The sequence below is a fragment of the Onychomys torridus genome, chromosome 12 (assembly GCF_903995425.1).
Source record: "Onychomys torridus chromosome 12, mOncTor1.1, whole genome shotgun sequence".
In the NCBI taxonomy this organism is placed as follows: domain Eukaryota; kingdom Metazoa; phylum Chordata; class Mammalia; order Rodentia; family Cricetidae; genus Onychomys; species Onychomys torridus.
Window position 1 is genome coordinate 16,297,551 of NC_050454.1, and position 14,831 is coordinate 16,312,381.

At 43.7% G+C, this 14,831-nt stretch overlaps 1 protein-coding gene across 1 annotated transcript in view; it reads right to left on the bottom strand.

Moving 5' to 3' along the window:
- The window catches only part of Parp14 (poly(ADP-ribose) polymerase family member 14), a 31,915-nt gene that overhangs the window by 3,585 nt on the left and 13,499 nt on the right, over positions 1 to 14,831 (bottom strand). The window contains exons 6-14 of the mRNA XM_036204029.1: positions 11,109 to 13,345; positions 8,415 to 8,654; positions 7,681 to 7,902; positions 5,223 to 5,289; positions 4,482 to 4,631; positions 4,147 to 4,209; positions 3,589 to 3,753; positions 1,629 to 1,835; positions 942 to 1,541 (exon numbers count right to left, since the gene is read on the bottom strand). Of these exons, the coding sequence (XP_036059922.1) occupies positions 942 to 1,541; positions 1,629 to 1,835; positions 3,589 to 3,753; positions 4,147 to 4,209; positions 4,482 to 4,631; positions 5,223 to 5,289; positions 7,681 to 7,902; positions 8,415 to 8,654; positions 11,109 to 13,345 (3,951 nt within the window). The remainder of the gene's footprint in view (positions 1 to 941; positions 1,542 to 1,628; positions 1,836 to 3,588; positions 3,754 to 4,146; positions 4,210 to 4,481; positions 4,632 to 5,222; positions 5,290 to 7,680; positions 7,903 to 8,414; positions 8,655 to 11,108; positions 13,346 to 14,831) is intronic.

Consider the following 14,831-nt stretch of genomic DNA (forward strand, 5'->3'; position numbering starts at 1 on the left):
GGGGGGCAGGGAGGAGTCTACATGTATGTTCTCATTTGCCTCACTACATCCTTAAGAGGTAGGTGGGTGGATGGCACGGTTTGTCTGTGACAGGCTACAGAATACCACATGTGATATGTCATCCCTCCAGGGATGCTTAGAGTCTAACGGGTTCATTCACATTGATCCTACAGAAGATGAGTACAGTCTGTGGGAAGCCGAGGGGCACTCACGTGGTTGGAAGGAATGACTGTCTACACAAGATAGACATTCCCTTCCTGAGGCTCAACTCCATCAGGGAACATGTAGGCTGCTTTCTGACCTAGTGCCCAGGAACCTTTGGCTCAGGGAAAAGAAGACTTGGGAATAGAATGGAGGTCATCCATGGTCATCGTTACAGACACAGGGGCAAACTCTAACAAGTCTGTCCTCTCCTTGGCTTTTGAGTTCTTGAGAACCTTGGGCCACTTTTCTATTGAAACTTTTCTTTTTCTACCTCTGCTCAAGACAGCTGTTATTTCCACAGAAGAACTAAGTCCAGAAAGCTTGTAAGCTACTGAGATGGGAGCAAATGCAAGGGTAGCTTGTTAGTTAAGTTAAGATGGCTGTTCTTGGGCTGTTGTGTTCACCTTTGCTATATTCTACTGGCCATGGTGTATGCTCTGGAAACTCAGGGACCAAGATCTTTAAATTATTCTACTGGGCTTACTTGAATTTTATCTACTTTAAAATTTAATACAGCAGAACATAGGTGGCTTATGCCTTTATTCCCAGCATTTGGGAGGCAGAAGCAGGCAAATCTCTGAATTTGAGGCTGGGCTGGTACACCTAGATTTCTAGGCCAGCCATGGCTACCTAGTGAAACACTGTCTCAAAAACAAAACAAAAACTGTTGTGTTTCTAAAAGGGTGTTCAAACTCAGAGTTGGAGCAATGGTTGACACCCATGAGCAGGTAACTTACCTTCGGTTTTTATGTGGCGCTGAACAGTGACACTCTGCCCTTGATGGCCTGTGGCCGTGTTTGTGCTCAAGTTCACTGTGAAGTCCTGATTATTAATTTTGACAACAACACTCTTTTGCTTTGCCTTCTGGGCCTCCTCCAACTGCATATTAGCTATTTTGTCAAAACTGTATGTGACGCTGTTGGCAATATATTGCCATTCCACAAATTCGAGGACATAGTCTGCCTGGCTTTCCTTTTCTTTGACCAACCGAATGCTCTTGATCAGGTCTTCAATCTCATCTCTAGCTTTCACTACATCTCTGCTGATTCCCTCAACTTTCATCAAAGGTTTCTTCTGGTCCAGGTCAATGACAATATTCAGCCTCTTCTGCAGCTCATTCAGTCTCTTGTATTCCTCCTCATCAAAGTCTCTGATACACTCATCGTTACTGGTGTAGGAAAGCTGCTCTTGGGTAATCAGATTCTGTATCCAGGCGATGGTGCTTTCCACGCTGCCTGCATCAGCACCACATACCTGGAAAACTGTTGTCTCCGTCTTCTTCTCCAGAAACAGGGTTTTCTGTTTGGGGGTAGCTTGCTTTGACAAACCAAAAAAGGCTAAAGAGAAAATGGAAATTAATTTTTCTTTTACTCCCTTCAACATCAAAGTCAGGAATATGTATTTGATAAAAGCAAACGACTCACAGGCAATCTTAGACAGCATAGACGGCTGGGGAGGAGCTGGGGAGCCTTCTCTCTCTTTCATGTTGTCATAAAAAATATTCAGAATGTGGGGCTGGAAGATGACAACTTTAACTTTCCTCACAGCCTGCACTGATTTTTTCTGGATAAATTCTTCAATGGCATCCATTATGGCTTTAGCAACTGCATCTGGGTCCTGCTGAGCATTTCCTTAAAAAAAAAAAAAAAAAGCAGCACATTAAAAAAAGACAAGGTTAAGATCCACCTGCAAAAGGCTGTGACATAAACAAGGAATTCCTGTAGTTGGGAGTTTTCTTGTGTCTCACCCGGTCCTGCAGCTGCTTGGACCCAAGTACACACACAGAGGCTTTAGACTGCTTGCAAACTGTATGGCCTAATGGCTCAGGCTTCTTAGTAGCTAGCTCTATCTAGTAATCTCTGTTTTGCCACATGGCTGTGGCATTACCAGTCTGCTGGCATGTTGTTCCCTGGGCTGCAGGCTGGCATCTCTCCCTCCTCTCCTTTCTTTTCTCCCTATCTCTGCTTAGATTTTCTACCTGCCTCTAAGCTGCCTTGCCATAGGCCAATGAAGCTTTAATGATCAACCAATCAGAGAAACACATATTCATAGAATACAGAAAGCCATCCCACAGCACTAGTTCCAGTTGCCACAGGGAAGAAAAATGCCTGATCCCACTGTAATCGCTGTAGACTTTTCTAACATAGTTTTGACGTCCTAGACACAGTGGGGAGGAGTCTCTGTTCTATGCTGTCCAGAGGTCAACACCCCAGGAAAAGACCCTGGAACCCATTCTTTAAAAAAAAAAAAAAAAAAAAATTGATTGATTTATTATGTATACAGTGTTCTGTCTGCCTGCATGTATGCCTGCGGGCCAGAAGAGGGCCCCAGATCTCATTACAAATGGTTGTGAGCCACCATGTGGTTGCTGGGAATTGAACTCAGGACCTCTGGAAGAACAGTCAGTGCTCTTACCTTGTGAGCTATCTCTCCAGCCCCTGAAACCCATTCTAATTTGTGACATTCACATCTGCCCTTTTCAACAGATCCTGGCTCCCAGTGTCACCCCTCTCCCATTACAGAGTCCAGGTGACTTTTTCCCCCCTTGATTTACTTATGTCCTCAAGAGATCATAAAAGGAAAAAAATACTAATACATCTTGAAACAACATGGCCCTTACAGAGACAATCTTAGCCTCTAATGGATTTTATGTATGTGTCTGGATTTTCCCAGCTACCTCTGGGGGCCAGATTTAAACTAAGATAATTCTCAGGCACCCAAAACTGTGAGCTACTTGTTATAATCTATAATTCTAGGCATATTAGTCACCCTGAGCCTCCAGGATATCTTTCTTCCCCATACCCTGAATGATTTTAGCTGTCTAGCAGGGTTCAAAGCAGCCATTGAGTAGATCCACTCCTGTCTTCAACATGTTCCAGATCTTATTTCTCAAGCTTTGGAACCCATTGACTAGGTAAGATTGCAGAATGTCCCTTTCTAATTATGGGTCAGCCCAAAGTGAATGGCAGCTGGCAAAGTCACATGACAGGCAATATGAAAGTCCCCTGGGCAAGCTGGTTTGATAGAGAGAGCGTATTTGGATTATCCCTGTTAATGGTGCCCGCCACTGTGGCAGAAAATTACAGTCAATGCCTTTGATGAACCTTGTAGATAAATTGTGGGGACCCAGGCCATTCCTCCTGCCTCAGTGATTCCAGTAGGAAGGACCACAGGCACACATGAATGCACCCTGCTCATTCTCCTCCTTCAACTTAAAATACCCTCAAGCTTTGCTCACTCCCTGGGGAACTGGGGTCTTTTGGAGTGAGGAAACTGTTCACTCCTAAGTGAGATGTCACCGTCATCACCCAGACCCAGTGAGGACCAAATCCATGGAGAAGTCGACACTTCGGGACTGGGCCTTGACAGCCTGTGGCTACTCACCTGTGCCAATGGCTGGTAGGCAAATGGATGAGTAATTCCGTTGTTCACACTCTTCCAAAACACAGGAAACTGATCTCTTGACATCATTCCCTCCAACAACATGAATAATACTCTTGCATCTCAGTAACCCACCTTCAGTAACTATATACTCGCTGTTCTGTTGAGCTGTGAAACATATTCAGAATCAGATGCCGAACCTACTCTTGGAGAAATCAAGATGTCTGATTTGATGAGGAAATATTGTACGGGTTAAAAGCTCTTGAAATACTATGTTTAGTGAAATTTTGTGGCTTAATTTCTCTGAACTGTGAGATAACTTTCCACTTTTAACTTTCTCTCATATGGAATTCTTTCATAAATTATATGATCTTAAGATTACTATATTGGTCTCAAAAAGAACAAAAACAAAGAACAAAACAAAAACAAAAGAAAAGAAAAGGAAAGGAGAGATGAATACATTGCCTTCCCAACCCAAGGACCTTCCTCAGTTTCTTCATAGCCTTCCATAGTCAATCTTCTACTTACAATCTGGCACCAAGAAGTAGCATTGTTCCTTACCCAGGACAGAACATTCTTTCTCCACATTTTGTCCTGCACCTTCCAAAATTGCTTTGGAAACACCTACATGAGAAAATCAAGTTGGTAACTTGACCAGAAAGACAGCCTTTGTATCCCAACCCATCCCATCATAGAGCAGCCCAGGCATTACTGACAGAGAAGGAAATTTCAAGAATGTTGCCAGTTGTAAGAAAGCCCTTGAAATAACTTTAAAGATATTAATCAACACGAACAAGCCCAGGTTTACAAAGCCTTTTTGCCCTATGGAAACACTTCTTCATAAGCTCTACCACACTGATTACTGCATGAGACAGAATCCATCTCACTGGAGTTACCTGATTTGAGAGTAAATGTGTTTGATGTTGAATTGACAATCACATCTGCCACTTCTTTGGTGATGTCCCCTGTGGCCACTTGGAAGAGGATCGGGCCAATATTCATTTCTAGCACTCCTAAAGTGGGGCTGGAAAGACTCCCATAGAAACCTGCGGCGGGTGGGGGGGGAAGCAGAATCAGGCACTGACTCATCAGAAGCAAGAGTAACTGAGGTCAAGGCTACCCTATCGATATACTGGCTGTCTTTTACTTTGGCCCTGGCCCTGGGCTGGGACAGACAGAAGGACCGCTTGAGTTTACGAGTTTGGAGCTATCCTGGGCAACATAGCAAATCCTCACTTCAAATCAAAGTTCCAGTGAACTCCAAACAAGATGAACTCAGAAACAGCAAACTGTAGAAGCCGGATACATCTACAGCAAACCACATTTGACAGAGAAGTGTTGGTTTGTATTGTCTCTTAATGCCGCCGTGGAAAATAAATGTTAGATTATCCATAGGAGGCGGTAGTCTCATCAGTAATTAAAGAGCCCTACTGTACAGATGATATAATGTAGTCCACCTTTCCCTTCCCCTCCAAGTCCCACCAACAGTCTTTTATACTCACATGTATGTCATATAATTTAATGTGTTCCATAGTTTATAGACTTATCAGAAAAATGATCCCCATCCTCCTTTACCTGTCACTGAACAGTTACTTAGTAACAAGAAGTCTCTGGTCAACTTAAAAACTTTACTGAACCTTGTGTATCTGCATCCACGGCGCTAGGATCTCCATTACTCCTTTTGTCAAATTCATCTGAAAATGCCTGGCAATACAAACACAGTGTTAGCCATTAGACTCCCTCCTCGAGGAATGAGTCTGCTTCATTGGCTTTTGACTCTGTGTGCACACATGTAGCGATATGTAAAATAAAGCCTTTGTGTGAAATGTTTTAGCAAAGCCTTCGCTAGGTATGTGAGAGCTTGAAGGTGCACTGACCTTGGTCCTAAGACACTCCTGGCAGCCTAGGGTTCTTCCTTTTGATTATGGCTTTCCATAATGTGTGGGCTGCCTGCTCTCACAGGCAGCGAAAGCAAGATGACTTCCATGCCTGGAACCTTTCCCAGCCCCTGTTAACCTTGTATGTTTGTATAAAGTAACTGGAGTGAGCTAGCTGGGTGTCGGTCTTTTCCAAGAAGGCTGAACCCCTCTGCTCCTTTGGAAAATGAAGACTTAACATCTTGGTGAGCTTCTCTCTCTACTGTGGCACCTACAACCTACATCAAACAATACTTACACACACACACACACACAATTGGAAAATAATAACCTTCAAACATAGTATTTAATTTATATATATATATATTTGGTTTCTCTGTGTAGCTTTGCACCTTTTCCTGGAACTCACTTGGTAGTCCAGGCTGGCCTCGAACTCACAGAGATCCGCCTGGCTCTGCCTCCCTAGTGCTGATATTAAAGGTGTGCACCACCACCACCCAGCTTACTTCCATATTTTTAAGGTTATAAAAATATACATATCACTGAGCGGTGGTGGTGCACACCTTTAATCCCAGCACTTGGGAGGCAGAGGCAGGTGGCACTCTGAGTTCGAGGCCAGTCTCGTCTACAGAGTCAGTTCTAGGATAGCCAAGACTACATAGAGAAACCTTGTCTTGAAAAATCGAGAGAGAGAGAGAGAGAGAGAGAGAGAGAGAGAGAGAGAGAGAGAGAGAAATATTTCCCAAATAAAGATTGGGAGACTCAAGTCTATGTAACAAGATTCACAGATAGACACTGTGTCTGTCCACATAGACATTCTTATCTCATGATAATCTCAGCACCTCCACCTTCAGTTCAGTTTACTTTGTGGATATAAATCTAAACTTCCAAAGTAATAAAAATTTCTTGAAAGGAAAGTATGTGCTACACACAATGCCCACATGACCTTACACAATTCATGCCACAAGGAAGTCATTAAAATTCTTAACAGCTGGGCAAGTGGATGCATACCTATAACTCTTTATTCTGGAAGCTGATGCAGGAGGATTGCCATGAGTGTGAACAATCCGGGCTACTTAGCTAGATCCTATCTAAATGCATAATCAATCAAACAAACCTCGCTGTGTTTCTACAGGCCAAGCTAAATGACTTGGGGGGGGGGGGTGGGTTACCTGATTAGAATACAGGTTCCATATGCTTGCTTCCATGAATTTATAGGTAGTGCCTAGCTCTGGACAATAATGAAGAATGACCTCAAAATTCCAACAGCCCAATCAACGGGCATCTGTGGGCTGCTACTTTTATTGTGACTTTGTGGAAACTTTTCAAACATCAAGGTCATGTCCTCTACTGGATTATAAAGACATGGAAATCAGAAACCAGGCCTTAGAGTCAGGCTATGTCACCAGAGCTGATGTGCAGTAAAATGTGGGCTGCGTGACACAGCTGTGACTGACGGCAGTTCTAGTATCTCTGGTCCAAGTGTCCTAGTCACATGAGGACAAGTTCAAGCCACATCCTTCACCCACAATTAATTACATTCCCAGAAACGGAAGCTGGAATCGCCTGCATCCCATTCCTGAACTTTCAGATGGATAATGCCACCACTGTGCTGTTATATTACGTATTAATATTTCTATGTCCATGTGAGAGGAAACCCCATAGGTTGAAAAAATAATGAGTATTACAATGTGTGGACCTTTCTTCTCTGATTCTGATTCAGACAAAAAGATATAAAGCTGGAGAGGCATTCATGAGACAGCTGTAAACTTACACATTAACTCTATAATTGACCAAATCAAAGGAATGACTGCCATTTCAAGATATGTTTTAGTAGTAAGGTTATATTCAAAATAAATCAGTGAATTGTTTAGAGATAGAATCGTGCATCAACCTTACATGAGAGGGAAGGAAATAAGGGGAGAAAGATCAAACACCCAGGAACAGAGCAGTAGCAGTTGAGACTGAATAACAGATAGAGAACCTCATTAGGCTGGTTCGTGTATTTTTGTGAGTGTTTGGAACTTTCCTGAAGGTTTTTTTTTTTTTTCTGTATCTAATTTTTCTTGACATTCGTCATGCTACATATAACCAGCCAACACACTCTTCTGTGTTGAAAATACATGAAATAAACATCCTATTAGACCAAGAAGACTTAGAAGAACACAGGTCCCAAGCTGCAGTTGGCAAAGTAATCAGAAGCAAGCCGAGCCAGTACCTGAATGTTTTCGAGGTCTTTCGAGTGCAGCAGAATCTGAACTTCCTGTAAAGTTTTCAGGTGGTTCCTGTTACTAAATCTGAGCACTTCTGAAATTATTAATTTAGCAAATTCGGGTTTAGGAAACCCCAGATTTCCTGTTCCTATTGCTGGAAATCCAATTGATTGCAGAGACAGTGCCTCGGCCTTCTTCAGACAGTCTCTGATGATGTTTTTCATGATCTGAAAAGCACAAAGCACTTCCTTAAATGTCTTGTTTAGAAATGGGAGGCCCTAAAAAATAAGCACTCAGCAGCTTTTCCTGGGAGCACTGTCCACTCCATTGACCAGGAGCACTGTCCACTCTTTTATGCTTCCAACAAAAGTTAACAGCAGTCTGAAGAGGGAAACTAAGGAGAAGACAAGAGACAGGGAATCTGAGACACCCTTCCAAGAGGGTAGCCCCACTCCACCATGAAGCAAAGAGGGGAAGTGACAGCTGTCTATCACCATCTCCCCACTTCTAACCCTTCCTGACTGTCAATAATTGCTGAGCACAGTAACGAACTTGCATCATTAACTATGACCTACAAGAAGCCATCTACAACTGCAAAGAAATGGCCGTGGGATGGGACCTGCCAAACTCAAGATACTGTCACAGAGAAGAAGCAGACAGGGACTAGCTGGGGTGTGCTATAAGAGGAGTCCAGAGAGCTACTACCCCATTTCCTGGAAGATAGAAAGCTGGGGCCTACCTTCAGTGACCATGCATTGTTGTTGCGTTTCCACTGTGGAACCACCACATGAAATACGTGGCGGCAGCTCAGATTACAGCCACTGGTTTGTAGAATTGTGCCCTCACTGATAGAGACCCCTTGTCCTGCTTTGTTCAATTCTTCCTGGAGTTCTGACCCAGCCTTTTCCAATACGGCCTGAGAAAGGGGTCCTCTGTTGAGTGCAAGATCCACGGGAATGGAGATGACGACGGCGTGGGTCTTCAAGACAAAAAAACAAAGATTCTTTTCAAATTCTTAATAAAAGCATTCATCAACCATGACTATATTTGAGCCACTGGGCTTGGCACAGGAGGACAACAGTTGCTCGTATACATTTCATAATCAATGTTCAGAGAAGCAAAACTCATAAAAGTCACAATGGAAACAATTCAAATGTCCATCGGCTAATGGTTGGGAAGACCAATGTATATTCATCTAATAAGACATTACGCAGCCACTGAGGGATGAAATGTTGACATGAGTTATGACATGAACGACCCCTTAAAGCATTCCTCTCAATGAAAGAAACCGGTCCCAGAAGATCACCAATGCATTATTTCATTTATATGAAACTTCAAGAACAAATGAATTTGTAGATAGAGACAGGTGTGGTGGCACACATCTTTAATCACAGCACTCAGGAGGCAGAGGCAGGTGGATCTCTGTGAGTTCAAAGGCAGCCTGGTCTACATTGTGAGTTCCAGGATAACCAAAGCTAGTTAGTAAGACCCTGTCTCAAAAAGAAAATTTAAAAAACAAAAAAAACAACAGAGTAGATTAGATGTTATCTGGAGCTAGGAAGGTAGGGTGATCAATAGTACCTGCTAATAGGCACAGATTTCTTTCTGGTGGGATTAAAATGCACTAAAGTTAGAGTGCAGGTATGGTTGTATGATTGTGGTTACACACACACACACACACACACACACACGCTCATGTTCACACTACAAGAATTGTCCCTACACGAGCCCCAACACCAAGACCTTCCATGTGTATTTTTAGTGAATATACTAAAAACCATTGATGTGCCCACTTGAATGGGTATTATGAGTTACATAACACTATTTCAAGATTTTAAAAGAGGATCATTAATTACAAGACTGTTAAAATGATTTTTAGCTTTTCTCAGCATAGCCTGTGGGAATATGCTTACAGCAATACGTCCAGGTTAAAAGTTTCAGTTGTAGGGCTGGGGAGATGGCTCGGTAGTTAAGAACACTGGTGACTCTTCCAGAGGACCCAGGTTCAATCCCCAGTACCCACATGGCAGCTCACAAATGTCTGTAACTCCAGTTCCGGGGGAATCTAACACCCTCATACAGACATGCATGCAGTCAAAACACCAATGCACATAAAAATAAATAAGATTTTTTTTTAATTTCAGTTGTATCACTGCTGCTCATAGCACACCAGGAACTAACTGTTCCTGATGGATGCTTAGAGGTGCTTTCTCTTGTAAAACAATTCAAAGCAAAACAGGGTTACGATACCTAGTTCATTTCATCTATTATCATAGCCTGCAAATCCAACTGTTTGTTGTTTAAAGGTAGTAGGGACAAATGACACCCAGTGGTGATAATTCAGGACTTGGATCATGGTCTTTAAACAAAGCTTTTAAAGAGTGGCTAAAAATGTCAAAGTAGGGGCTGGAAAGATGGCTCAGCAGTTAAGAGCACTTGCCCTTCTTCCGGAGGTCCCAGGTTCAGTTCCCAACATCCACCTCAGTGGGCTCACAGCCACCTGTAACTGTCTTCAGGCCTCTGGGTACCCACACACATGTGACCTTCACTCATACGGTCATACACATACACATAAATTAAAAAGTAACAGAAATAAACCTTTAACAAATTTTCTCTATATTACGATGTGTGTTTTCTTTGTTGTCATAATAGTTTTCTATTTAGCTGGGCATGATGGTACGTGTGAGACAGAGGCAGGCAAATCTCTGTTCAAGGCAAGCCTAGATGTGGCACAGTGGATAAGAGAAGTGACTGCTCATTGGCCTGTATCCCCAGTGTGTGTGTGTGTGTGTGTGTGTGTGTGTGTGTGTGTGTGTGTGTGTGTGTGTGTAGGACTAAGTCAAGATCCTCGGGCTTGCTGGTAGCTAGTCTATCCAAAAAACATTAGCTCCCTGCAACAAATACACAAAACAAGAATTGTCCTTACATGATTCCCAACATCTGGACCTTCCTCCAGCCTGCCCACTCACTCCTTCACAAAGGACCCACAGATGGGTTCAGGGAACTGAGCTCCCTCATCCATGTCCAGCATCCAAGTTCACCTTTGCTCATGTCTTTGGACAGATTCCTGCCCTCTGCATCCCCATGCTCTTTTCCACACCTGTAGGTGACAGGAGCCAGCCCTAGATGGACCAAAACTCGACAGATGGAAAGTGGTGAAAATGCAGAGAGGCAGGCCCTGTCTCCTACCATGGATCCACAGTTGGAGTGACGCTACCTCAGTGCTCTTTCAATTCTCACAAACACACCTGATCTCTATTCCTAAGTGATGTGGCAAGAAGCCCAGATCTATGGACAATGTTTGAGCACGTGAGTAGGAGAGCATGGAATTTTCCTCACTTCTTTCCCTCTGCTCTGTCTTCCTTTGGCCCTCAATAAAGCAGGTACAGACCAGCGACATCACAGCACATTGGTGGTGACAGGGGACACTCACCTTAGCATCCTGTACACTTTCTTCCACGAGCTGGATTTTCAGGCCTTCCGGTGACACCAGCAGCCAGCCCTCTTTCAGCGGCGGTTTCCCGGGTATTGGTAACTCTAATGCTTTTAAGCTGGGTGGGGAAGCCGTGTGGGAAAGGGTGGCTTTAAATGTAGTGTCTACAGCTTCAGCAAAGGCCCCAGCAACCTTTGCAGATATGTCTATCAGATAAACTTTTTTCAAGGTGTGACTGCCTGGCTTACGTTGGAAGTTGTCTTTGATGGCTGAAACAATGGTTGCCACACACTGGTCTAAGGGAAAGTCAAAGATCCCAGCGCTGACAGCTGGTATGGCTATGGATTGACACTTGAACTCCTCAGCTAAAGAGAGACTTCGATGCACAACTTTCTTTAACAACATCACACACTCTGGGGCCTTATCTCCCTTCCACCGAGGCCCTACTGCATGGATGACATGATGGCAAGGGAGCTTGCCTGCTTTTGAGATAACGACATTCCCAGGTGGGACTATGCCACCATTCTTGACTATCTTGTCACATTCTGCTTGAAGTTCAGGGCCAGCTGTGTTTGAGAGAGCAAGTGCGAGACCACCAACGTGTTTCAGATGCTCATTTGCCGTATTCACTACCACATCGACAGGAAGCTGAGCCAGGTCTCCTTGCTGTACAATCAGCGTGACTCCTGGGGCTATGTCCTTCTGTAAGTAACACTTCTCCTGAAGGCTGCCTTTCTCACTCTCTCCAACCTCCTGGAGTTCAATGACGCATCCATACAGGCGCTTGATCTCCGTTTTGTAATACGATGCCTTGTTCCGGAAGAAGTGCCTGGCACCAGCCTTATCAATCTGGAATCTTCTAATGCAGACTGAATCCTGGATTTGCTGGACCATGTTCATGCACTGTACAACTTTGCTCTTGAAGCCAGTTAGTAAAATGCCTTTTGGCTCATCCTCCAGCTTAAAGATTGCCTGCACATTTGCCCTCTTTATCTTTTGCCAGAAAAGCTTCCTGTCTGTCTTTATATACTCGATAAGCAAGGATGATTCTATTTCGACCAGTCTTTCAGTTTTCATGTTGTTTTCCAAGAACTCGAAAAGCTGGCTATAGATTTCATTTACTTCTCTCACACAGCCTGCAATGATGACCTCAGCCGGGGTTCCTGAAGTTAATTCATTCTTTATCATAATGGCTGCAGTGGAGCTGTGTTTCTTTTGCAGAAGGTGGATTTTCTTTTTCCACACATTGCCTTCGAGAACTTCCCTGTCCTCAATTTCAATGAGCTTATAACTTAAGGCACTGAGCATTTTTTTCTCCGCTTCTGCCAGGTCTCTGGAAGAATGGGCCAGCAAGAGAAGAGCTGTACCCTTCAGCTCATATGTGGAAAGCATGACCTGTGCTTCAAAAAGAGTCTTAGAAAATTCCTGACTGTCTACTTGCTCTAGAAACATGAAAACTTGAGAAGTAACCAGGACATCTTTCTGAGCCAAGGAATACACCTTTTCCTGGACATCACACTTGACTTTATACACGTCTGCACGGAATCCCTTCAAGCACAGGTCCTGCATGGCGGCATCATAATGAATCTCCATCTCTGGGTACTCTTTGCTTAGAGTCTCCAGGAAACCACTGTGTTGCAAAAGAAAATGTTTCCCTGGAGAAAGGGCCACTTTCTCCTTCAGACTCTGCTCTTCCTTTCTGACCTTTTCTGTGGTGCTATCTATCAATTCCTTGACTTTCTGACTGATGTCTTGGATATCTTCTGATTTTCCGGCTAAGGTTAGACTATCATTATCAAACTCAATCAAAATCCTGTCATCTTCTAAGTCATGCTGTATGATGTCCCATACTGGTGCATACACTTCAAACAACTTAACTTCATATCTAGACCTGATGCCAGAGAGCAGCTCAGATGCATCTTCTTGCCAGGTCTTGATTCTTCGTCTGTGATTGACTAAGGAGGCGGCAGGTCTGATGGTCACGGTACCAGTCATTTCAGACCACATGAGCTCACAGTGACAACATCTCATTTCATCCTCTATTGCCTTGATCAGATGATTATTTTTTTGAAAGAACTTCCACAAAGGAAGACCCAGAGACTCTTGGAAAGATGCTGGAAGCTTGACCAGTGGCTTCTCCTCACCATATAAGGCTGTTCCCAGGGAGGGATAATAGGGGAAGACAGACAGCGGCATCCTGTTGAAATGGTGCTTCTTGGCCATAATGACATCTAACACTTTAAAAGCAAAATAAATAAACAAATAAATAAAGAAGCAACAGTAATCTCAATGTCATGCATTTCCAAAGAACACAAAACAAACTTTTCTAGAGGACAAAAGTCTCTGATGCTTGTAGAACTCAAAGGTGGCATTCTCCATGTGCTCAGCTATAAACTGGTAGATACTAATTACACAAGGCAGATTTTATTTTAGTGCAATAATTACTTTACACCCAAATCACTCTACACAGAAATCACATTCGAGTCTGTTGTTTTTCTGATGTCACTGACGTGACACAATAAGAAACAGATACACATTTGGACACAAGCATGGCATTTGTACCAACATGAAGGACATTTTCATCCTCTGGATAGATCATTCTGCCATCTGTCCCTTCGTGTATAACCCCAGACTTTAACTTTCAGGGTTAACTTAAATTCACAGGAGAAACGCATAACTGTACCAGCACTCTGCATCACTTTCCAAGTGCTTTCCATGATTTTAATGTCTTTAATCTTGAGTGGCCTTCTCAGGTAGAGATTCTACTATACCCTTAGCTAGAGGTGAGAAAGCTGAGGCTGGTGAAGGTTTATTCCATCAACCAAGGGAAATATCTGACCTCATTGCCAGTGTGAGCCAACCCAGACCCCATGTTCTTGCCTCTATACCAAATCAAAATCACCCTCACAGTCATTGGAGAGCCCAGCCCCAGAAGTCACAATTTAGTAAGGCCCTCCTCATTATAATCTCCCTCGACTGTGGGTACTGGGACAGGGGACAGTCATCACCACAACCCGCTCTCATTCTCTTTCTCTTTCTCCAGGACTCGCCTGACTTTGTTTTAGTTGATGGGCAAGGGGAAGTAGTATCTGCATGGATTAGAGTCAATCCAGCAACAACTTGGATTTAAACAGCACTCATGGTAGAAAGATGTTAAAATATAGTGCCCTAATGAAGGACTCTGTCCTAGGGCGGGTATCAGGCCTGAGGGAAAAAAATGTGACCTTCAGAGACCCAACCTCCCACAGGGGCTCCAGAGAGGCAGGACAGCCTGAGTGACCTCTAGCATAGACTCAGCACCTTAGGCCAAGCACTGTTCAGGGATTATTTCATTGAGTCCTTCCAGAACTCTTCTGAGATAATTCCTGCTGTGCTAACTCTACAGACGAGAAAATGGAAGGTAGGTTTGAGGGCTAAAGGTCACAAAGCCAGTGAGCACTGATCAGGATTGGAACTCAAGTCTCTCTGACTCACGATGACCATTGCAGATGTCGTCAACATGACTTTCAGTCTCCTGGGCCCGTGCCTGAGGTCATGAGAAATGGTCCCCACGATGTCCTGGCTCAGCACAGGGACAGCAGAAGGGAGAAACAGACATGCTCTGCAGAACTCTACATGCTTCTGAGTCCACCTTTACCTAAACACGTTGAAGTCAATTTGAGGATCAATGTGGGGGACCTACAACCCACAGCTATCTCTTTGTGAGTACAGCCTGTCAACAGT